The sequence below is a fragment of the Tamandua tetradactyla genome, chromosome 13 (genome assembly GCF_023851605.1).
Source record: "Tamandua tetradactyla isolate mTamTet1 chromosome 13, mTamTet1.pri, whole genome shotgun sequence".
In the NCBI taxonomy this organism is placed as follows: Eukaryota; Metazoa; Chordata; class Mammalia; order Pilosa; family Myrmecophagidae; genus Tamandua; species Tamandua tetradactyla.
In genome coordinates, this window is record NC_135339.1 from 87,001,859 (window position 1) to 87,024,920 (window position 23,062).

The 23,062-nt window shown below is 39.3% G+C and overlaps 1 protein-coding gene across 1 annotated transcript; it reads right to left on the reverse strand.

Moving 5' to 3' along the window:
* Positions 1-175: 175 nt before the first annotated feature.
* Positions 176-22,252, reverse strand: OAT (ornithine aminotransferase). The gene is made up of 11 exons (XM_077126339.1): positions 22,154-22,252; positions 16,180-16,269; positions 13,695-13,922; positions 9,571-9,795; positions 9,380-9,475; positions 6,310-6,437; positions 5,651-5,773; positions 4,725-4,853; positions 3,823-3,936; positions 2,169-2,313; positions 176-983 (listed from the first exon to the last, which is right to left on the reverse strand). The coding sequence occupies exons 3-11, from the start codon at positions 13,891-13,893 to the stop codon at positions 823-825; spliced, it is 1,320 nt and encodes a 439-aa protein (XP_076982454.1). The 5' UTR covers positions 13,894-13,922; positions 16,180-16,269; positions 22,154-22,252; the 3' UTR covers positions 176-822.
* Positions 22,253-23,062: the final 810 nt, after the last annotated feature.

Consider the following 23,062-nt stretch of genomic DNA (forward strand, 5'->3'; position numbering starts at 1 on the left):
GGGGAGAAGGATTATGAGACATATTTTCTAGGTTTATTTTCCTTTTATAAGTTCTATTTTTCTATAGATTACCAAAGAAAGCTGAAACAGTCTTAAGAGAACACACGGGATAAAGAATATGCTCAAAGAGTTTTTAAATGTTAGATCATCAATAATGCTACTACTGATCACAAAGTTAATAGACATTTTATAAATATGCTTTATTTTAAACACTGGAAATAAACATTTTTACAAATTATAATCAAACAAAACATAATTTGATCCCGTTAAACATTAATTCGTAATTCCAAATAATGACATCCATAGAACAGATCCTGGTATTGGCCAATATGAAGTTAAATTTACTTAACCTTAGTATCTTTACATGTGCTTAATCACTAACCCTTCCTAAAATTCAATGGCTGTAATCATTTGACTTTAGATGGTCAAGCAGATCTTCTATGTTAAACCCCAGAGATAATTATTTTCAAATATAAAACATTATACCAGCAAGGAAATTATAAAAATGTATGTAAACTATACTGAAGGTGCTGATTAAAAGGCTGTCTATATATAGATAGAGGCATTTCACTTAGAAAACATGCACATAAATGCACAAACACAAACCACAAATACAATCACCACTCCGTTCTCTTAGCATTATATTACACAGCAAACTGCAAGTTCATAAACTTCTATTATATATGAACTGAAAAAAATATAAAAACAAAAAGTCCTTGAAGACATGCAGGAGTGGAATGTGCCTGCCTTAAGACAGATGCTTAATAGGACACTGAAGACCACCTGGCTCCAGCTGGCTCACAGGTACCCCTGATCAGTCACTCAGAAAGACAGGATGGTCTTGTTAATGATTTCAACAGACTCCTGAACTTCATCTTCTTTGATCACAAGTGGTGGTGCAAACCTGATGATGTCCCCATGGGTTGGCTTGGCCAAAAGTCCATTATCTCTAAGTCGCAGACATACCTTCCAAGCATCATAATCTGAAGAGAAACAGTCAAACACATGTATCCTGATCAAGGGTATCTTTAAACATCCCCTTGCAATGTGGTTGGACAGAGTGAAGCACCCTAACAAAATAGAGGTCTTGGTACCTACTAAAGAAAAGCAGCTTTGAATTGCAAGCCTGCTTTTGGTCTTCATTTTAAAAAGGACGTTACTTCTGACTTTTCAGCAAACACCTACCTAGTGTTGCAATGGCATGATTAGACACATCATGGTTTTTGTTTTGTCATAATTGAAAACAACAAACAAACTGCATGTGTTAAGACTGGTGAATTAATGATACCATGAGGAAACAATGCAAAAAAAGATGTGCTTGATACAGATCATTAACGACACAGAATGAGCAATACTAAAACCCCAGTGAATCCAATGCATTCCTAAAAGGGATTTATTTCCTGAGCTCATACAAACTAGATTCTTAATAGCAGCAATTCTCCACTCCGGTTGCACATCAGAATCATCAAGAGGCGAGTGGGAAGAATGCTGATACCTGTGCCCACCCCAAACCTATTAAACCAGAATATCTGGGGTAAAGCCAGCCTTTGATTAATTTTTATAAAGCTCTCCAGGTGATTTTGAAGTACAGTCCAGGTTGGACCACTTGACTTTAAATGGGTTATCTCGAGAGAACCATCAAGGAACCTTAAAGGTTACAAATGATGTCCTAAAAGACCAAAAACACTGACTGACATTTACTGAATAAGGCAATCACGTGGCAGCTAATATAATCAGTCAACATCAGCACTGTTAGTCATAGCATTACTACCACTGCTTCTTCTACCTCTACTGATCTATAAAGGTATGGAATAGTGAGGAAAGCATAGCAAAAAGGAAACTTAAAAGAAAGTGCCCTCTACACACTAACAGAAAATAACTGAAATCTTCAAGTACTGTGTAAGTCATCTAAGGCAAGATAACAAATGACTTAAAGGAACAAAAACAGGTCAAATTAGTCAAATGTGGGGTCCTCGTGTAGGAAAGAGGTTTACATTTAATGCTATTACTATAATTATAAATCAGATCTTATTCTCTCTAGAACACTTGTCAACAGAAGATCAGTCAATAGTTTCAAACAGAGTAACCTAAGAACCAATTAAAATATCAAATGTATTTTAGCTCTTCCTATAAAAATAAGATCTTGAGTAAATTTTATAACTCCTTACCTTTGGTTTCTCTAATAACAATAGCATTTAATAATCCTTTTCCTCTTACAGCAGTTACAATATCAGAAGGCAGCTTCATAAGTTCATTTCTCAAAATAGTGCCCATTCTGTCTGCATTTTCAGCAAGGTTTTCTTCTTCCAAAACCTATTTTTAAAAAGAAATTACAAAAATTTCAAGATAGCCTTTTTGTTGTTCTTTAGAGAGACATGAATTATAAGCAAAACAGGGGCATGATTAAAGACTGAAGTAGCTTAACTTTCTATTTTTCAATTCTAATTCAATTTCAATTTTAACTTCAATTCCTTTATTAGTTTTATTTGTAATTAAACATAGGCTAGCTCAGAGCCTTGCTTTAGTCTTAAATCCATCATTGATCTGATTTCATGGCAAAATAAAAATAAAGGGATTTGCATTTGTTTAATGTAACTAGTATATTATCTTACTAGTTGAATAAACACATGAACTTTTTTTTTTTTTCCTGCATGGGCAGCACCGGGAATCGAACCTGGGTCTCTGGCATGGCAGGTGAGAACTCTGCCATTGAGCCACCATGGCCCTCCCATGAACTAATTTTTAACCTGCAAAAAAAGAGGTCCTTAAATTTCTCTCTTAAAATATCCATACTCAGATTACAAATAATTTTATGTCCTTGGTAGGAACTTAATGAATAATGCTAAAAGCATTCAAAATTCATCCTTCTAAGCAAGAAGCCAAGAAAGCTAGATCTCTATGTAGGTGAATTATAATGCGAGATCTCTTTTAGGGCTAAGGATACAAAGCCCTAGACAACTGCAAACTCAAGAAATCCATGGAAGAAATCCAGTCCACTGGGCCAAGATTTAAAATACTTTTAAGAATGCTGTGCTGGATTGAAACTGTTACATAATTCAGAAAAGGTCATGTTCTTCTAATCCATTCTTGTGCATGCAGACCTCTTATGGACAGGACCTTTTCACTGGGTTGTTTACATGGAAATGTAACCCACCGAGTTCAAGGTGGGTCTTAATGCTCTTCACTGGAGTACTTTGGAAGAGAACAAAAAGACAGTAAAAGGCAAGAGAGCCCAGAGATATTTAGAGAGAGAAAAGAACACCCAGAGACATTTTGCGGTGAGCCAATACAGAACCCAGAGAAAGAGAGGAACACCCTGGAGACATGAAGAGTGGGCCCACAGGGCACAGAGAGCTCAGACGTGTCCCGGGAGGAGCAAGCAAGGACCCACAGAAGCTCAGAGAGAAAGCCAATGGAATCAGAAGCCAAAAGCAACACAACCTGGAAGTGAAGGACTAACCAATGCCAGGCATATGCCTTTCCATGTGACAGAAGAACCCTGGATGCCATCGGCCTTTCTTCAAAGTCCAGGTATCTTTCTCTTGATGCCTTAATTTGGACATTTTCATGGACTTGGAATTACAAATTTGTAACCTAATAAATTATCTTTGTAAAAGCCAAGCCATTTCTGGTATATTACAATCCGGCAGCTTTAGCAAACTGAAAAAAAAATGTCACATCCCTTAAAGCTTTGCTCTGTACTTCCCTCTAATATAGAGAACACTCTAAAATTTGGCAATCTAATTAAACTCCTCATTACACCTACCGGCTCAAATTTCAACACCACTTAAAGGAATGGATCTTGAATGGCATCAGTCTTACCTCGAGGGCTGCAATGGCCACTCGGCAGCCTAGGGGATTACCACCGTACGTTGAACCATGCTCCCCTGGGTTAATGGTGAGCATTATTTCGTCATCGCACAGCACTGCTGATACCTACGAACAGAAAATTCAGTGCTCATGTAGTAATTTCTCCAACTAAGTTATATTTTTAGCACACCAGAAATACAAATATTTATGAGGCAGATATATTACATTTGACATTACGCTTCAATAAACAAGAGTCTGCCATCTTAAGTGCCAGTGACAAATATGAGGAACACCCTAATAGACTGCAAAGACAATAAATACACATCAATGGCACAGGAACATCAGAATTCTGGAATTGAAAGATTAAGATTCCAGCAATTATTTACAATCCTTTGCAATTTCAAGGTGAGCTGCTTTGCTTAAATGGTTAGAAAACAATGCTGAGAACTATCTTCAGCAAAGCAGTCCTGTCTACTCAGCAAAAATGTCTAGATTTTAAAACCCTTGAAGCCAATACCAATTATTGGCTCTGAATAGCAAGCCCAAGAAAAGAACTACACAAAAAATTAATTTTTCAATCTCTACTACGTTCATTCCTGGTTTCAAACACTCAATTAGTAATGCATGTTTCTGAATACCATATAAAAGCACAGGTAGTCTATGGGAATATATGGGGATAAAATGTTTCCACCCAAAACAAATGTCATAGCAAATTACGGACAGATTCAATTCTTCAGTCAAAATTAACTGAGTCATCACCAGAGCCCTGAGATGTCAGATATTCCAGGTGATCTATAGACCACTGAGTAAAACCAAACCAACTGAAAGACATTTCTGTCACTATCACTTGACGTAAAAATATCCCAGGAGTATATTTCATGGGAGTAGGGAAAAGAGGTGGACATGAAACTTACTGGGTAGAGTCCACCAGAAAGGGCCTTTCCAAGGAGGATCACATCAGGTCTAACATTTTCATGATCAACAGCCAGCCATCTACCGGTTCTGGCTAATCCTGTCTGTATTTCATCAGCAATAAACAGAACCTGTTGGAAAATAACAGCATTAATTATCATTTTCATTTCCAAAAGGAAAACAGTGGTCTTTATTTCACACTCCCCCCTTCACAAACCACCCTCCACCCCACCTCCACCACAAATCTGAAATTCTGACATGCCCTCAGATCTGTGAAAAGGTTTTAATTACCCACACAATTCCAACAGTACCCTCTGGAAATCCTATAGGTACCCCAATTATTTACTGTGTCAGGCCACAATCCCTCCAGATGGCTCTACACAGTGGAAAGACACATACAAAAAGGTGAGGGTTTATGGGAAGGGGGGCTGGTTATAACTACCCTTTGGGAACAAATTAATTCATTTGTTTATTCCACTTTTATTAAACAATTACCACATGACAGAAACTGCTCAATGGTAAACAAAATACACTAATATTAGCCTTGATGGGAGAAGGGGGAAAGAGGTTAAATTCTGAAGCTGGGGGATGACAGCAAAGAGTTTGGTAGGATTGGGGACTATACATAAAAGAGAGAAATGCTCTTAGAGAAGAGAGGAGAAAACATAATTAGGGCCGAGAAGTCCACAGCTCTGCCCAGGCCCGGGGAGGGCCAATGTTCCCTAACTAGTAAAAAGACAGCTTCTGTGCAGGGTGCTGACACAATGCACTCAAAAGTTCTGAAGCTCTGAGTATTATGTCTCCCTCTAGTGGAGAAGGGAGTTAATCTTCACATTTATCCTAACAGCAGATTTCGAAGAGATGCCTGCAGTTAGACAGAAGCCTGTGGGGTCCCAAGGCAGGCAGCAGGGGTGGGAAGCAAGGACACCTGGTGCCTGGTGCAGAGTTCCCGCACTCCGATTAGGTAACCCGGATCTGGAACAACAACACCTGCTTCACCCTGAATAGGTTCCACCATAAATGCAGCAACATTTGGATCCTGAAGAACACGCTACAAAAGAAACACGCATGTTTTAATAACTTCCTTTCTGCCGCATTTGGAAATCTCAAATCACACACTGCACATATTTTCCTCTTAATCCCGGAAGCACCAAATACTTTAGCTGCAAGCTACTCTAACCTTCATACTAGAAAATGAAGGGAATAAAGTAGTTAAATGCATTATAACTAAAAATCTAAGGTAAATAGCTATTTAAAGCCATTTTAGTGAATCTTTTTATTTTACAAATATCCTCCACTTCATAACTTAAAAACTAGCTAAAAATTGCAGTTTTATCAAGTAAAGTAATTAAGCAGTAATATCCAAGTTAATTGTTATCAAGGATAAAGTGGTTGGTTGTAAAGATGAGACCACAGAACCCAGTTTTCTGTGTTGAAAACTAATTGACCATTACCAAGAACTAGCCTGAAACCTTGGCCTAATTAAGATAAAATTTCATTACAGTCACATTACATATTTTTAATCCATCTATTCAACACGTAGTATCTGTTTAGTATGTGCTAAGCACCAAGCTATCAGTGACCTACCTCAAGAGCAGGCAGATCGTTATAGGGAATGATTTCAAAGCCTGGCATAAATGGTCCAAAACCATCATAACTGGTGGGGTCTGTAGAGCTAGAGACAGCAGACAACGTTCTACCCCAGAAGTTTCCGCCTAGAGAGGAGAAGCAAATGCCGATTATTTCAAACAAAACCTTAAATTTATTAAACAATGTTCCCCAAAAACCCCTTAGGAAGTTTGATTAAAAAAAAATTTTTTTTTAAAGTCAAGAGTTTGCTCTAGAGGACCTCCAGGGAACTTTCATTTGTTAAAACAGAAATTGATATTGAATACCATGTTTATAAGGCACAACAGGACTCCAGTCTGGCACTGCAATTACTGTTTTAGGTACTTCTACACTGAGTCTCTTGACTGTAATATATAGAGACATTTGTCTTTTCTTTCACTAATCCCAATCCAATAGTAAACCTTAATGATTTAGTTATTCAATACATGATTTTCTAGAGATGGTACATTTCTGATAATGATAGAGAAAGACGGTATTCTTCACAGAGAATTAACAGTTTTCCTCGTAAAACTCCAAATCTTATAAGCTAACTATTTTATAGGTGCATTTTAAATTTCATTTGGAGACAATATCCTCAGACAATCCAAATATTCTCAATTTTTCCTTCCTTGATTACAATCCTTTATAATGCTAAATGATAAGACATCTGCCTTTGTTCAAAAGAATTTTTATCTATTAATTATTTCATTAGTAAACTTGATGCTTGCTGGTTTGAAGCTATTATGTACTTCAGAAAAGCCATGTTCTTTTAATCCCAATCTTGTGGGGGCAGACTTATTCTTTGGGTGGGACCTTTTGATTAGGTTTTTCCATGGAGCTGCGGCCCCCCCAACTGTGGGTGGTACCTTTTGATTAAATGGAGATGTGGCCCTGCCCATTCAAGTTGGGTGTTAATTAGTTTACTGAAATCCTTAAAAGAGCTGACACAGAGAACAGATGCCTACACACAGACATTTGCAGATGCTTGGAGAGAAGCAGAATAAACTCAGAGAGGAGGCCAGTGGAACCAGGAGCTGAAAACAACAAAACCCAGGAGGAAAAGGCTAAGAGACATCACCATGTGCCTGCCCATATGACAGAAAAACCCTGGATGCTGCCTTTCCACTAAGAAGTTATCCTTTTTTTGGTGCCTTAATTTGGACATTTTCATGGCCTTAGAATTATTACTTGTAACTTAAATCCCCTTTATAAGAGCCAATCCATTTCTGGTATACTGCATTCTGCCAGCTTTAGCAAATCTAAACATTACGCTTGTACACCTTACCACAACCTCTGCCAGCAGCAACTTAATTAACCCAGTGCTGAATTATTATATTTGGATTCACAGCACCTCTAAAACTACTCTTGCAAAGCCTTTCACCTATGAGCAATTGCCACTTTACTCAGTCACTAATAACAGCACATTGATCTTGTCCAGGCTTGTTTGAGGAAAAAAAATGTACCTAATTAGGTCAAAACCTATTCTCTCCCCACTATTCAGCTTCAGGGAGCTCATTCCTCACCACTTACCCTTCAAGTAATAAGGGATTTAGGTGAGAACAGTAATCCTGTCTTTCCACCCCACTGACTCATCAGCTTCTTTCAATACTCAGGTGAAAACATCTATGCACCCTTTGGTAACCTTAAAGAGGCTGGATACAATGTATAAGAATGAAAATTACCAGAATACTATTTTGTTTGCAAAAGATAATTATGCTATCCTACAATTAAACCGTGTGGTAGTTAGATTCAGTTGTCAACTTGGCCAGGTGAAAGCACCTAGTTCTGTTACTGTGGACATGAGCCAATGGTAGGTGAATCTCATCTGTTGCTAATTACATCCGCAGTTGGCTAGGAGGTGTGTCTGCTGCAATGAGTGACGTTTAACTTAATTGGCTTGTGCTTAAATGAGAGAACGCAATGTAGCACAGTCTAGCAGCTTGGCATTCCTCATCTCAGCACTTGCAGCTCAGCCCGGGCCCTTGGAGATGGAGAAAGAAATCACCCCGGGGAAAGTTGTTGGAACCCAGGGGCCTGGAGAGAAGACCAGCAGAGACCATCCTGTGCCTTCCAAGTAAGAAAAGAGCCTCAGTGGAAAGTTAGCTGCCTTTCCTCTGAAGAACCAACAAAATAAATCCCCTTTTATTAAAAGCCAATCCATCTCTGGTGTGTTGCATTCCGGCAGCTAGCAAACTAGAACAAACCGTAAGATTTTAAAATATCAAGTTACAGAGCTATGCAAAAGTTCTTCCTCTTGCAAACACTAACCTGCCATCCCCAATACCAACAACTGCTAGACCATCAGTTAAACTCTGGGTTCTATTATGTGATGGAGTTTATCATTTAATTGCATGTATTCACAAGGCAAAATATTTCAGGTTTTCAATTATCAAAAGAATAAATTTTAACCATGGATACTGACAAATCTATACATACTGTATGTTTTAAAAATTGAAACCAAAGCTTCAAAAATGATTCAGAATATCTCATTTGAATAATATAAAGATTCCAAAAATCACATTACAACATCTCAACTGTTAGTCTCCCTAACCAGTATTCAAGTAATTCTTCTCAATCATTTCCGGAAGTAGACAAGGGAAATTACAGCCTTCCTCTTCTCTAGAGCTTCAAAGAAGAATATGGTACAACCAATAGAGTAAATATCAAGATTCACATTTCATCTCACACCCAGGGCATGGCCCACTCAAACATAAGCCAACCCCAACAATCTAACAAAACCCCACTAGTAAGACCAGCTAATTAACATGAAAACTGTTATGGAAAAAACAAAAACAAATCGGCAGATGATAAATTATCACTCAATTTATAGAAGGAGTGATAGGGAGTTATTTAGGAAAGAAAAATCCTATATATGAATAAGTTAGAAATAAACCTAAGATGAGCGAGTCCCTCATTAATTTTTAATGAAATGGTCAGCAAATAAAGAATCAAGGATGTGGAAAAAAAACATAGAAATATATCAGTAAATTAAAACTGTAAATGAAATTGTATGTTTAAATGACAGGAGCTTATGTTTATTTTCACATACCTGCAAAAACTATCTTTGCTTTGTATTTTTGAATACCCTTGACAGTGTAGCCCCATTTACGAGCAAGTTTGCAGGCAGTCTCTCCAGCTTCCACTCCTATCAAAAGGGAAACAATTTCAGATTTTAAGTTACCAGAAAAATAAAATACTATTTTCTTGGGTTTTAACCAAAAAAGGAAAATATTACTTTACCTGTATTCATAGGAAGAACTTTGTGGTAGTTGAAAAGTTTAGTGATATACTCCTCGTATTCACCAAGTACATTGTTATAGAAAGCCCTAGATGTTAAGGTCAATTTGTCCACCTGGCTTTTCATAGCATTCACAATTTTTGGGTGACAATGCCCTTGGTTGACAGCACTGTAAGCACTCAGGAAGTCAAAATATTTTCTTCCCTCTACATCCCACAGGTAAACGCCTGAAGTACACAAAGAAGGAAAGGAATTTTAGAAAACTGCTAGATTGTGTAAAGTCTAAAGAATTAACACTGTTAGCAGGTCTTCTGAATGAAACATATGAACCTTCATTTAATATATAATTATGTGTCAGTCTTATTTAATAATAAACTCTGCTTTATAATATATTTTAAGGAATTATGTTTTATCATTCAATCTTTAAAAAACAGGTTTAACAAGAATAACATCATATAAAAAGAATGTAAACCCTCAAGTATTTTTACCTAATTTGAACATTAAGAAGTCAAAATTGGAATTTAAAGGCAACAAGTCAAACAACAGATAAAATCAGGAAAAGCTGACTATAGTAGTAAAATGCTGTGCTGGTCTGAAAGGATTATGTACCTTAGGAAAGCCATGTTTTAATCCTGATTCATCTTGTGGATTCTTTTAAACCCTATTCAGTACTGTTGGAGACCTGATTAGATTATCTCCACAGGGGTATGGCACACTCAATTGTGGGTATTAACATCTGATGACAGGGAGATGTGACTCCACCCATTTCACGTGGGTTGTGATTAGGCTTATGGAATCCTTTAAAAGAGGAAGCCTTTTGGAAAAAACTTTACAGCCAGGAGAACCAGGCGAGCCCACGCAGTCAGAGATCTTTGGAGATGAAAGAGGAAAACACCCCTGGGGGAGCTTTATGAAACAAGAAGCCTAGAGAGGAAGTTAGCAGACATCGCCATGTTTGCCATGTGCCTTTCCAGTTGAGAGAAACCCTGAACATCATCAGCCTTCTTGAACCAAGGTATTTGGTTCCCTGGATGCCTGCCTTGCTTTCATTTGGACATTTTTATGGCTTTAAGAACTGTAAACTTGCAACTTATTAAATTCCCCTTTTTTAAAGCTGTTCAATTTCTGATATAATGCTTTCCAGCAGCTAGCAAACTAGAACAAATGCATTGGGAGGTTTGTGAATACTTAACTTTAACCACATACTTACATACTGCATTAAAAGTACTTTCCTATTTTATCTCACCCTCATGAGAACCTGTTACCAACCTCCTGTACAGAGATATGGAAATAGAGGCTTAGATCACAGAATTGGCCCAAGCTAGCAAGTGTGGAACTAGGACTTGAACCCAGTCAGCCATGCTCCAGAACTCACCCTCTGCTACTATAAATGAAGAATTCTGCAAACCAAATTGTTTCCAAGCATATAATATATACATCTAGATTTTTTTGTTCAACAGGAGATATATCATATGACAGTACTGGTCACTGTCTCCTTCTGGACCAAAGCTAAGCAAAAAACTTAGATTTTATTTGGTTAAGGCTGTTGTGTCAAAATCTGGATTAAGTCACCATTTGGCAATAATCAAAATATTATAGTAATTTATTCAAGCAAAAATCAATGGAGACTAAAACTGAGTACAAATTTGATAAGTATCAGTATATTTGCATAATCTTAACATATTTCTGTACAGGATAATTATTAAAAAGGGAATCACAGTAACTATGCAGTGCAGAAGACTGGCGGACACTACATAGCAAGGGCTCCGGGTCAACATCATCACTAATGGAATAAACAGACATCATGTGTTTCTTGACTGAGGAGAACATAATAGCATTTCTGTGGTTTCCTGCACAAAACATATAACCTGAATCTAATCCTGAAGGAACACTGGCCAACCCCAAATTGAGGTTCTTTCTACAAAATTATTGGCCTGTACTCTACAAAAATGCCAAGTTAAGAAAGACTGAGGGATGCGGCCTCTCTCTCTAAGCCAACTCAGCAGGTGAACTCGTTGCCCTCCCCACAACCCGTGTGGGATATGATTTCCAGGGCTATAAAATCTCCCTAGCAACATGGGGCAGGACTACCGGGATGAGCCAGGACTCATCATCATGGGACTGAGAAAGCCTTCTTGACCAAAAGGAGGAAGAGAGAAACGAGACAAAATAGAGTTTCAGCAGCTGAGAGATTCAAACAGAGTTGAAAAGTTATCCTGAAGGTCATTCTCATGCATTATATAGATATCCTTTTTTAGTTTATGGTGTATTGGAGCAGCTGGTGGGAAGCACCTGAAACTGTTGAGCTGTATTCTAGCAGCTTTGATTCTTGAAGACAACTGTATAACTATATATATATATATATATATAATTTTTTTTTTTACAATGTGACTTTGTGATTGTGAAAACCTTGTATCTGAAGCTCCTTTTATCTAGGCTATGGAAAGATGATAAAAAAATAAGGATAAAAAATAAATAGTGGGGGGGGATAAAGGGTAAAAGACTGGGTAGATTGAAATATTAGTGGACAGTGAGAAGGAGGGATAAGGGTATAGGATCTATGATTTTTTTCTCTTTATTTCTTTTTCTGGAGTGATGCAAATGTTCTAAAAAGTGCTCATGGTGATGAATACACAACTATGTGATGATATTGTGAGCCACTAATTCTACACTGTGGATATATGGATGGACTGTATTAACAACAACAACAAAAAAGAAAGACTGAAGAAATGGTCTAGATTAAAGAAGACTAAACAGACATGATAACTGAATGTAACCTACAAACCGAGATTTTCTTTCCTATAATAAACAATAAGGAAATCTGGATAAAGTCTGCAGATTAGAATAGTGCTGTTATCAATGTTAATGTTCTGATTTTTATTACTTGACTATGATTATGTAACAAAGTCCTTATTTTTTAGGAAACACACTGTTCTAGTTTGCTAGAAATGGAATGGCTTTTAAAAGGTGGAATTTAATAAATTGTTAGTTTACAGTTCTAAGGGCAAGAAAATGTCCCAATTAAAACAAGTCTATAGAAATGTCCAATCAAAGGCATCCAGGGAAAGATACCTTGGTTCAAGAAGGCTGAAGAAGTTCAGGGTTTCTCTCTCAAGTGGAAGGGCACATGGCAAACACAGTTTCTCTCTCATCTGGAAAGGCACATGGTGAACACAGTTTCAGGGTTCCTCTCTCATCTGGAAGGGCACATGGCAAACGTGGCATCATCTGCTAGCTTCTTCCCCTGGTTTCCTGCGTCATGAAGCTCCCTGGGAGACATTTTCCTTCTTTATCTCCAAAGGTTGCTGGCTAGTAGACTCTGTTTCTCATGGCTATGTCATTCTGCTCTGCTCTCTCTGAATCTCTCATTCTCCAAAACACTTCCTCTTTTATAGGAATCCAATAAATCAGTCAAGACCCAGCCAAATGGGTGGAGACATGTCGTCACCTAATCCAGTTTAATAACCAATCTTGACTAAATCACATCATCCAAGGATATGATCTGATTACAGTTTCAAACATACAGTATTGAATAGGGATTATTCTATGTTTATGAAATGGGATTTTGATTAGAACATGGCTTTTCTAGGGGACATGCATCCTTTTAAACCAGCACACACACACTTAAATATTTACCAGTAAGGGGCATAATGCCTGCAATTTACTCTCAAATACTTCAGAAAAAGTGTGTGTGTGTGTGTGCGCGCACGTGCGCACATAAGAGAGAGAAATGATAAACCAAATATGGAAAAATGTTAACCCTTGGGAAATCTGGGTGACAGACAAAAGATAAATTCTTTGTACTTCTGTTGCAATTTCTTTAGGTCTAAAATTATGCCAAAATAAAAATTAAGGAAAAAATTATAGCAATATTATAGTACTTTATTATGTATCTTATATTCCCTACTGGTGAGGTCTATTATGGCAAAGACTAAAGGAGTTCATCCTTGTATCTCCCAAAACAAACACCAGATGATCAATAAATGTTAAATTAACTTTATCTGCAATATCAAAATTTAATGCACCTGGAGAAACATGGACTGAAAAAATACAAAAGCAATTAATTTTTAAAAATGCTTTCAAGTATAATCAAACAAACAAAAAACCAGGCTGAACTTGCAGATACCTTTTCCTCTCTCCAGGGCTACAGGTAAAGGGTGATAGTTGTGTGCGCCATATTTAGATTCCCGTTCAAAAATGTAATCAGAAGATGGAGGGCCTTGGACTGTTTTCTTAGTTGCGATAGATGTAGCAGAAGCCACTGAAGAATGCACTCCGCGACGTAAGATAGCAACAATCTGCAAATGTGCTAGTTTGGAAAACATTGTGTCCTTTGTGCAGGACTCCTATGGACCTGTCCAAAGAAAAGGGAAGACATTGAGAGTAAAAACTTTCCAGAGTTGACGTATTTTAACCCAGTATTTGTTGAGCATCTATCACATGTCTGGCAAAGGATCAGGCAAATAAAAGATAAATAAATCTTGGCCCTTACCTTTGAGAAGCTTGAAAGCAACAAAGGGAACAAATATATAAAAATTTACAGTAAAACCTGACAGGTGCTACGACAAGATGTGTGCGAAGGGTTCCACGTAAGAGAATGCAAAAGAAAAGGGTGGGCGGGAAGTCAGGGGCTTTTACTTTTCACTTATACCCTTTTGTACCACTTGAGTTTTAGAACAGAATTTACACACACAATTTTCTTTTTAAGTTAACATGCTAAGAGTACATTAAGAACAAAGGAACTTACAGTGGGGGAAATGGGCAAGGCTGTATAGAAGAGCAGGTAAACAGCTGGTACTAGATCTTACAGGCTAAGGGATAAAGATTAAGATGACAGGGAGAGAACAGAGGCAGTGAGGCCAAGACAGAGGAGGGGATCTGACCTGAGGGTAGCTATAAGGTAGGGACTGGAGAAATATTTTGCATATCAACTTTGTCCTGGCCTGTAGGGAGTGACGAAATAAAGGAAGAACTTGGTTTCTACACAGACCATCATGCAGGGAAAAGAACAGGTGTGGCAGGGAAGAGGGTGATTTCTTGAGGATAGGAAATACCTTTGAAGCATAAAACTAAAGACAAGTTACAAAAGGTAAAATCTGATATTTAACCACAAATATTTAAATGAAAGGCAAATACACTAAAAAAAATGTCCTGTAATTTATAACAGTCTTTAAAGAACTTTTACAATAAGTTGCACAGACCAACAGAAAAAATTATAGAAAAGATAAAAACTGGTAGTTCCCCAAATAAGCAGTCTATTCTGTATGATGGCAGTGTTTCTGTAAAACTTATCTGGCCCAAAATTTGCATCATAAAAGCAACGGTTTGAAGAAGAAAAGTAATTAAGAACTAGACAATAAACTATAATATGCCATCTGTATGAATTTTAATAATAAAACCTAAACATCATTGAGTGTTTTAGTTTGGCAAAGCTGCTAGAATGCAATACACCAGAGATGGATCAGCTTTTTTTAACAGGGGATTTATTTAGTTACAAATTTGTAGTTTTTCAGAGGAAAGGCAGCTGGCTTTCTTTGTTAAATGGGAAGGCACACAGTGGACATCTGCTAGGCTTCCCTCCCAGCTTCTGGGTTCAAACTGCTTTCCCCAGGGTGATTACTTTCTGCATCTCCAAACATCTGGGTCTGAGCTCCAAGTGCTGAGATGAGGTATCTTAAACTGCCAAGCTCTCTTCTGACCTCTCTCTTTTAGGCCTCCAGCTAATTAAATTAAATGTCACTCATTGCGGAAGGGTCCCCTTAGCTGACTGCAAATGTAACAAGCCTTAGATGAATTCCACATACTGATGCTTAAGTCCACAGAAAAGAACAACGAGGCATCACCACCTGGCCTAGCTGACACCTGAACCTAACTATGATACTGAGTAAATCCCACATTTACTTCCACAGGTTTCTGTATCTCCAAGTCGAGTCTTCTCTCTTCCAGGCATCACTGGGCCTTTAACTAGCTAGTGTAGGAGATAAACTGTTTTGTATCTGATTTTACCATAATCATGATTGTGATAAGCCATCGAGTAAAGACTGAGCTATGGAATGGATACAGAGTTTCTGTTTGGGGTGCTGAAAAGTTTTGTAATGGATGGTGGTAACAGTTGTTCAACACTGTGAATGTAACTAAATACCAAGGAACTGTATAACTAAAAACTATTAAAATAGGAAAGTTTATGTTGTATATCTGATCACAATAAAAAATTTTTTGAAGAAACAAAGAATAAGAAGGAAATTGGAGAACATGCTCAGCAATCATGTCTGGAAAGGCATGTTTTCTCAAGATAAATTCGAAAGTTGCTCAAAACAACTTTAGTTATAGATACATAATATCTATATATAAATTAGTATATCTATCTTTAATTTCTTTTAAAAAAAAAGCAGCAGCTAATTAACTGACATTTCAACAGAATTCTTCCAATGACAAGTCAACTCATGTATAATCTCACAGCACATCCGTTATGGGCTGCCAAGTTAACAAAACATCGTATTTGGAGCTTAGCTTACTTCTCTTTCAACTCAGCACTATCTGGTCAACCCAGTATGTTTAGGAATTCACAACTGCTAAACAAAATCCAGAACTCCAGCTTGCCAAAGACTTACCAACTATCCTTTCTTCCCACGTTCAGACTAGAATACAGAGTTTTAACAAGAGATTAAGGGACACTCTTCAAATGGACAATCCAGTAGATCCTGAAATAAAATGCAGAAGTATACACATTAGTGCATTTTTCAGAGGAAAAGCTCTATAACTTTAACTAGATTTTAATCCAAAGGAGTATCAACAACAAAGTTTTATAAGAGTCATTAGGCTAGAATTTGCTGTTAGCAAACATGTCTGGTTCTACTAGACAAAACTTCCCCCAAGACACTGCTGCTAAGCCTAAAACACTGATTTTCAAATTTATTTTTTAAGCTCTTTATGCTCTCCTCAGTAAGAAGTAATGCTCTGTTAGCACAACTCAAAAACTAATAAATCACGGCAGTGCAAAGGTGGCTTAGTGGCAGAATTCTTGCCTGCCATGCCAGAGACCCAGGTTGGATTCCTGGTGCCTGCCTATGCAAAAAAGGAAAAAGAGAAAACTAATAAATCAACAGACATTATTTTTTTCCTATCAAATTAGCAATGAAACTCAGTGATGTGTCCTCATGTACTACTTAATGATACTTTACAGTGAAATAACTTTCTGAAAAGAATTATAATTATAATAAAAATCCAAGAAGTGTTTATATTCTCAGACCAGTAATTTCACTCTTAAGAGTCAATCATAAAGAAATACTCAGGAATGGAGAAACATTCATGTATAAAAGTGTTCAACAATATGAGAATGGTTTAACTAATCACATAATAAAATGTGTAGCCATTTAAATAATGAAAGTTTTTAACAACATGGAGAGATGTTGTAGAAAATACTTGAAGAAAATATAGTCATATGCAAAATGATTAACTATGCAAAAAATAAACCATCATCAAGGGAAAAACTACATGGAGGGGCACAAAAAGATTCACAATGGTTATTTTTCTACTTTTCTGCACTTTCCACATTTTTTATAATGATCATGAATTTCATTTATAATCAGGTAGGAAATGGTATTAAAAACAAAATTGCCTAGGTAGTTGCATTTAGGCAAAGAAGAAAAAGGTTAGGAAAGAAATACACTTAAAAAAAGGATTTGATAAGCTTTGAGAAAATAGACTGTGGTTTAGAGAAAAGTAGACATCACCACCCTCGGCAGTAAAGCCCTGATTATGATAATAGGCACCAAAGTGTCTCTGTAGGGCAGAGGGTCAATTTCTAAACAAATGAATCTATATGATTTTCCTATCAAAGTCTGCAACTCTGTGGCTACACAAGAACTGGGCAAAGAGACACCAAAAATATCTGAGATATTAAAATTTTTTTAACTCTACCATCTTTTAAGTTAATTAACAAGTTGATACAAGAATGGATTCTTTGGGCAGGCCACGGTGGCTCAGCAGGCAAGAACGCTTGCCTGCCACGCCAGAGGACCCAGGTTCGATTCCAGGTGCCTGCCCATGTTAAAAAAAAAAAAAGAATGGATTCTTTGAGAATATCTAAATTCAACATTAGGAAGTTATAAATTTGCTCAGCTAATTCCCAAAACAAATAGGATGGGAAAAAAATCCACTTATCTGCCAAGTCCAGGCAGTCTTATTTAAGAATAACTAGCTATAACTTACAAAATAGTAACGTCAAAGCATTAGTAACATCATTAGCCATTAGGGAAATGCAAATCAAAACCACCCTGAGATACTACCTCACATACACAAGCATGGCTATTAAAAAAAAAAAAATAGCAAGTGCTGGTGAGGATGTGGAGAAATAGGAACCTCCCACATTGTTCGTAAGAATGTAAAGTGGCACAGCTGCTGGGTAAGACAGTTTGGTGGCTCCTCAAAAAGTATAGAACTACCATAGTTTCCAGCCATCCTACTTCTAGGTATATAACCAAAATAATTAAAAGCAGGGCCTCTAACAGACATCTGCACACCAATGTACACAGTAGCGTTATTCACAATTGCCAAAAGGTGCAAGTAACCCAACTGTCCATAAGCAGATGAATGGATAAACAAAATGTGGTATACACATACAATGGAATATTAGCCATAAAAAGGAATGAAGTTCTGATACATGCAACAACATGGATAAACCTTAAAGACATCATGTTGAGTGAAAAGTGCTACAAATAAAAAGACAAATACTGTATAATCTCACTGATATAATTAGAATATGCTAATTCAGTATCAAAAATTAGAATCTTGGTTACTAGGGACATGGGTGGGGGTGGAGAATGGGTAGTTATTGCTCAATTGTTTCAGTTTCTGTCTGGGGTGAAGGAAAAGTTTTGGTAATGAACTGGGGTGACTGTAGCACAACATTGCGAATTATTAACACCACTGAATTGTATACTTCAAAGTGGCTAAAATGATTAATTTTAGGTTGTTATATGTTACCAGAAGAGACCTACACAATACAAAGAGTGAGCCTTAATGTGGGACTACAGTTAACATAAGAGTAATGTTTCATCAATTCTAACAAAGGTACCACACTAATGCAAAATATTAACAGGAAAACCTGTATGTGGGCAGGGGAGAGGATGTAATATGGAACTCCGTACTTTTGCATGCTTTTTCTGTAAACCTACAACTACTATAATTTTTAAAATCTAATACAAAGTTACTAATACTCATTAAGGTTTTTAAAGGAGAACTCTGGATTTCATCCAACTGAGAAAGTCCTAGTTTGGTGGATCACAGTGTACCAGGATTCTGTAAGCACATTTTCATCAAAGGACCTTCTGTGCTCAAGTTAAGTGTGCTTGGCACTATCCAAGAAGCATTAAAACAGAATTAAAATTGGCTTTAAAAATAGCTAACCTCAATAATTTCCTTTCTCTGGTAAAACAGGGTAGTAAGAGTAGAAAGTCCACAGGCTTAGAATCAAAAAGACTTGCGATTCAAATTCTGAACATTTTTGGGTGAAGATCAATTTTTCTAAATTTCAATTTTCCCATTTGAAAAATGAGGTTAAAGTCACTCAAGACATTTTTCTTAAGGATTAACTGAGTTAATGTTAAAGCACCAAACCTAGCACAAAGCAGTCACAATACATTACATTCCTTTTCTCCCTTAAATTCAAAACAGAACTAGCCAATTCCTGCAGTACAGTAATTTTTTTAACTGGGATTTTTTTCCTAAAAGAAAAAAAAGGGATATATTTTTTCTTTCGAGTAAAATAAATATATCTTATAGACAAGAATTACCCATAATTCCACACTTCAAAGACAACCATTTTTTGTTACTTTTTTCCTAGGCATGCATACCATATATGTTAGCCTTTTTTCACCCTGAGCTATAAAAAATTTATCATATAAGACCCTTCTGAAGACTTCAGATAGCTTGCACAGACTTCTCACGCAAGTCCTAACACTTCAGCACACGGTCTCCCCCCCACCACCAGACAGTAAACATCCTTAAAAGGACAGAGACCCTGTCTTAAAATTCACTTTGCTTCGCAAGAATCTCGCCCAGGTTCCAGCATTTGGCTGTCTTTCTTTGTTCAACGAACAAGGTTGTCCCTAAATAGACACATTCAGGACTCCTACAGAGGCATGGTATCAAGAGAAAATGGGCAAGACCTTCACCCGAGATGATAAGCCATCTATCCTTAACCAAGCTAATCAACCCAGCTATCCCTAAAGGAGGCTCTCATCTGCTCAGATCTCCCTAGGAGTAACTGTTTTAATCAGGAGTTCACTTCATCAATTTTAATGCCTTCCGGAGTCAAAGTAATGTGCTGCAGTTTCACATTTAACAGAGGCCCTTACTCAGGTCCTGGAAATGAGGACAAACTGCTATTGACAAGCAAAAATTTTATCAATGAATGCTTAAGTAATCCACATAACTACTGCAGTCCCTCTTCAGGTAACTCTTGCTCCCCACCCCTCCCACATTAGAGCAGACCCACAAGAGAGTTTCTGTTAAAGACTGCATTTTGAAGAGTCAATTTAGCCTATACTCTTATTTCCTTAAATCACACTAAAAGAATAATCCCTTCAAAGTCATCAAAAAGCCACTTAAAGCACTTAACTTGAGAAGTAAATTTGGTTTTACTATATTTGTCAAATATTTACTTGACTTCAGGTAAACATTCACCAATACAGTTCTTTTTTTGAAAAGTTCTGCCAGCACTTGCGTAACCAGAATTCTGGCTAAAATTCACTTTAAGTGCGTCATTGGCAAACAACCTAAGTATTACTACTGAAAAAGGATTGGCTAACCTACAACGCACGCTCCACACATCTCCAAAATTCAGCCCATTGATCACTATTTTAAAACATGACATTTGGCCCATCCTGGAGAACTCAGTAAAGCATCAACTACAGGAACAGGTGCTGGGGTTGAGGTTTTCGATGAACTCTGTGGCCGGTGTTCAGATGGAGCAGCACACCAGTCATCCTATTAACAGTAAAGCCAAAGAGGAAGAAGGCACTGTGCCTCGTGGCCAAGCCAAACCCTCCCCCAGCTATATTAATCTGCAAGCAAATTCCCCACCAACTGCTTTCCTGAACATCCAGACAACAGAGCTGTTCTCAGGTGACTACAAGCCTAAGGAATGCATAAGTCTCCTAGAATGTATGGATTCCAATCTCCAGCTTCAGACCCAGCCTGCCCAGCAACAGACGGCCATTTAGGAAATGTACAGCCATTCATGGTATAACTGGTTTCCCTGAAGGAAAGAAAGAACTCCTCTCTCCCAGTTATCTAGCAATCTGCAGTTATATCATCTGCCCCAGTTCAGTAAGTGAATTGCTGAAGGAGAAAGAAAAAAAAAAAAAAAAAAACTCAGTAAGGAGCATAAAACATGCACCCAAGTAACTGCAATAAAGACAGATGATGGGGAAATTATATATGAGACAGCTTCTTTGGAGGAAAAATGCCTTTTTAAAGTTTTTACTATTTAAAGGTATACTATTTTTGGGGGGGGGGGATGCAAAATTAATCTTAAAACACTAAACGAAAAACTGCCTAAAATAATAAAGAAATATTTCATTTAGCTGTAGGGTTTATTAAAAGATTCTACATCTTTTTCATAATCAGGAATTAGATTCTCTAAAGGTCCAAACTGAGAACTAGTTTACCTCAAGAAACTCTTACAATTCCCTAGGAAAAGCTCAAAATTGAGACACTAGAGATTATAAAGCAACCTCACTACACAATCCTTCCTTCCCCCGTCTCAAGATACCAAGGAGGTACACCTGAATACCAAGAAGGTAAGTTATAGCGATAAAAGCAGAAGACTATAGGCCACCGAGAGCAGGTCTTCTATTGAATTCCACCGGAATTTACTAAACATTGCAAAGAAACTAAAAATGAAGTCTTGACGCTAAACTAGCCCCAAGCCCTTGATATCATCTAATCTGCATGCATGTTACTGTAAGGTGCAGCTCTACTTCCGACAGTCTTTATTTGGACAATAGCCAGAGAGAAAGCCTGGGGGGCGGGGGGGGGCAGATGTGGTGATATCGCTAGGAAGCGCCTGGGAGGGTTCTGGACCCCTCCTCAAAAGTCTCCATCGGCGCCCTTGCCAACCTAGAAATCGAGGGTGCCAGGGGTGCCCCAAACGCCTCCTTTTCCAAAACCCAGAGGTGAGCTATAAGCTTCGGGCCTCGGCGCCAGACCTCGGGGCGCTGGGGACCCCGAGCGGGGGTCTCGAGAGCGGCGGGCCGGGGAGGGCCAAGCCAAGCCCGGGCGAGAGGCCCGGCCCCGCCCGACCTGGCAGCAAAGATGCCACATCCACAGCCTCTCCCTCCGCCCTCCCTCGCGCGCCAGGGAAGGCCCCGCGCCCCGCCCAGAGCTGCACCGGCCCGGAGGATCCCCGGCCGTCCGCGGTCTGGACGGAAGCGGAGTCTGGCCGCCGCCGAGCCCAGTGCACCTCCTCAGCGAGCTTTCCGGGAACCCCGGCCGGAGCCGCTGCCGTGCACCCCCCCGCCTCGCCGGCGACCGTCGCCACCCCCCAGGCCGAGCCGGGTCTCGCCGCGCCCACGCGGATACCTGACGGGGCCCGAGCGCAGGCCTAACGCTCGCGGCGTCGACCGAGCAGCAGCGGCGTCGCGGGCGCGTCACGGCTGCTTAAGCCGCGGCTTCCGCCCGCCCCCTCGACGCCCTCGTCGCCCATTGGCTGGCGGCGGAGGCTGAGCGCCAATCGCGTGGGCTCCGCCCGCCGCCCCGCCCCGCCGCCGCGCGTCGGCCGGTCTGCTGGGGACCGCGGGTACGAGCTGCGCCTGCGCCCCCTTGAGGGGGTTACCCTGACTCCGGTGGGCTCCCTGCGTCCTCCCTCCGTGTCCGACGGGGTGAAACGGCGGTCGGGGCCTTCAACCGCAGCTCGCCCCCCCCAGGCCCCGCTCCCAGACTCCGCGGCGCTCGGTGGGGCTACTGCACCCGCGTCCGAGAGCATCGCTGCCGCTGGAGAGACGCTGCACACCCGCCGAGACGGCTGTTGCTATGACGTGACGCCAAGACCTTCAGGCCGCAGCCGGTGGTTAAGCTGAAAATGGATCTTCCGGGATAATCTCATGTCAGAGTCGGAAGGGACTTGGGGTCATTTCGTCTACAGCTTTTATTTTGTGGGTGGGGAAACTGGAAGAGGGGAGCCACTTGCCGGGGGTTACCGGGCACCTGAGGCCGGCCGCGTCCTCTGCTCCAGGCTCCCTTCTCAGAGGACACGTGCGGGAAACAGGCACATGCTTCAATTTGGAAATTTGAGAATTTGGTCAAGGGATTCTTTATGTGTGGGCGGAGTGCCGGGAAACCACAAGAAAGAGAGAAATAACCTGGACTGGTGCACCAGGAAGGGTCATCACCAGCCCTAGACCTAAGGGGCCTAAAGAGGCAGTGGGTACCAGAGGCCAAGTTAGCGATCCCACGGGGACAGAGCTGGGGGGTGAATCTTCCACCTGGCTC

What these genes read in the sequence shown, in the direction of transcription:
- OAT (XM_077126339.1), bottom strand. Translation starts at nt 13,893, where the DNA reads ATGTTTTCCAAACTAGCACATTTGCAGATTGTTGCTATCTTACGTCGC. An exon ending in AGCCCTGGAGAGAGGAAAAG is followed by an intron (nt 9,796 to 13,694) that starts GTATCTGCAAGT and finishes TGTGTACTTCAG; the next exon opens with GCGTTTACCTGTGGGATGTA. An exon ending in TGTTATTAGAGAAACCAAAG is followed by an intron (nt 984 to 2,168) that starts GTAAGGAGTTAT and finishes GTTTCTCTTCAG; the next exon opens with ATTATGATGCTTGGAAGGTA.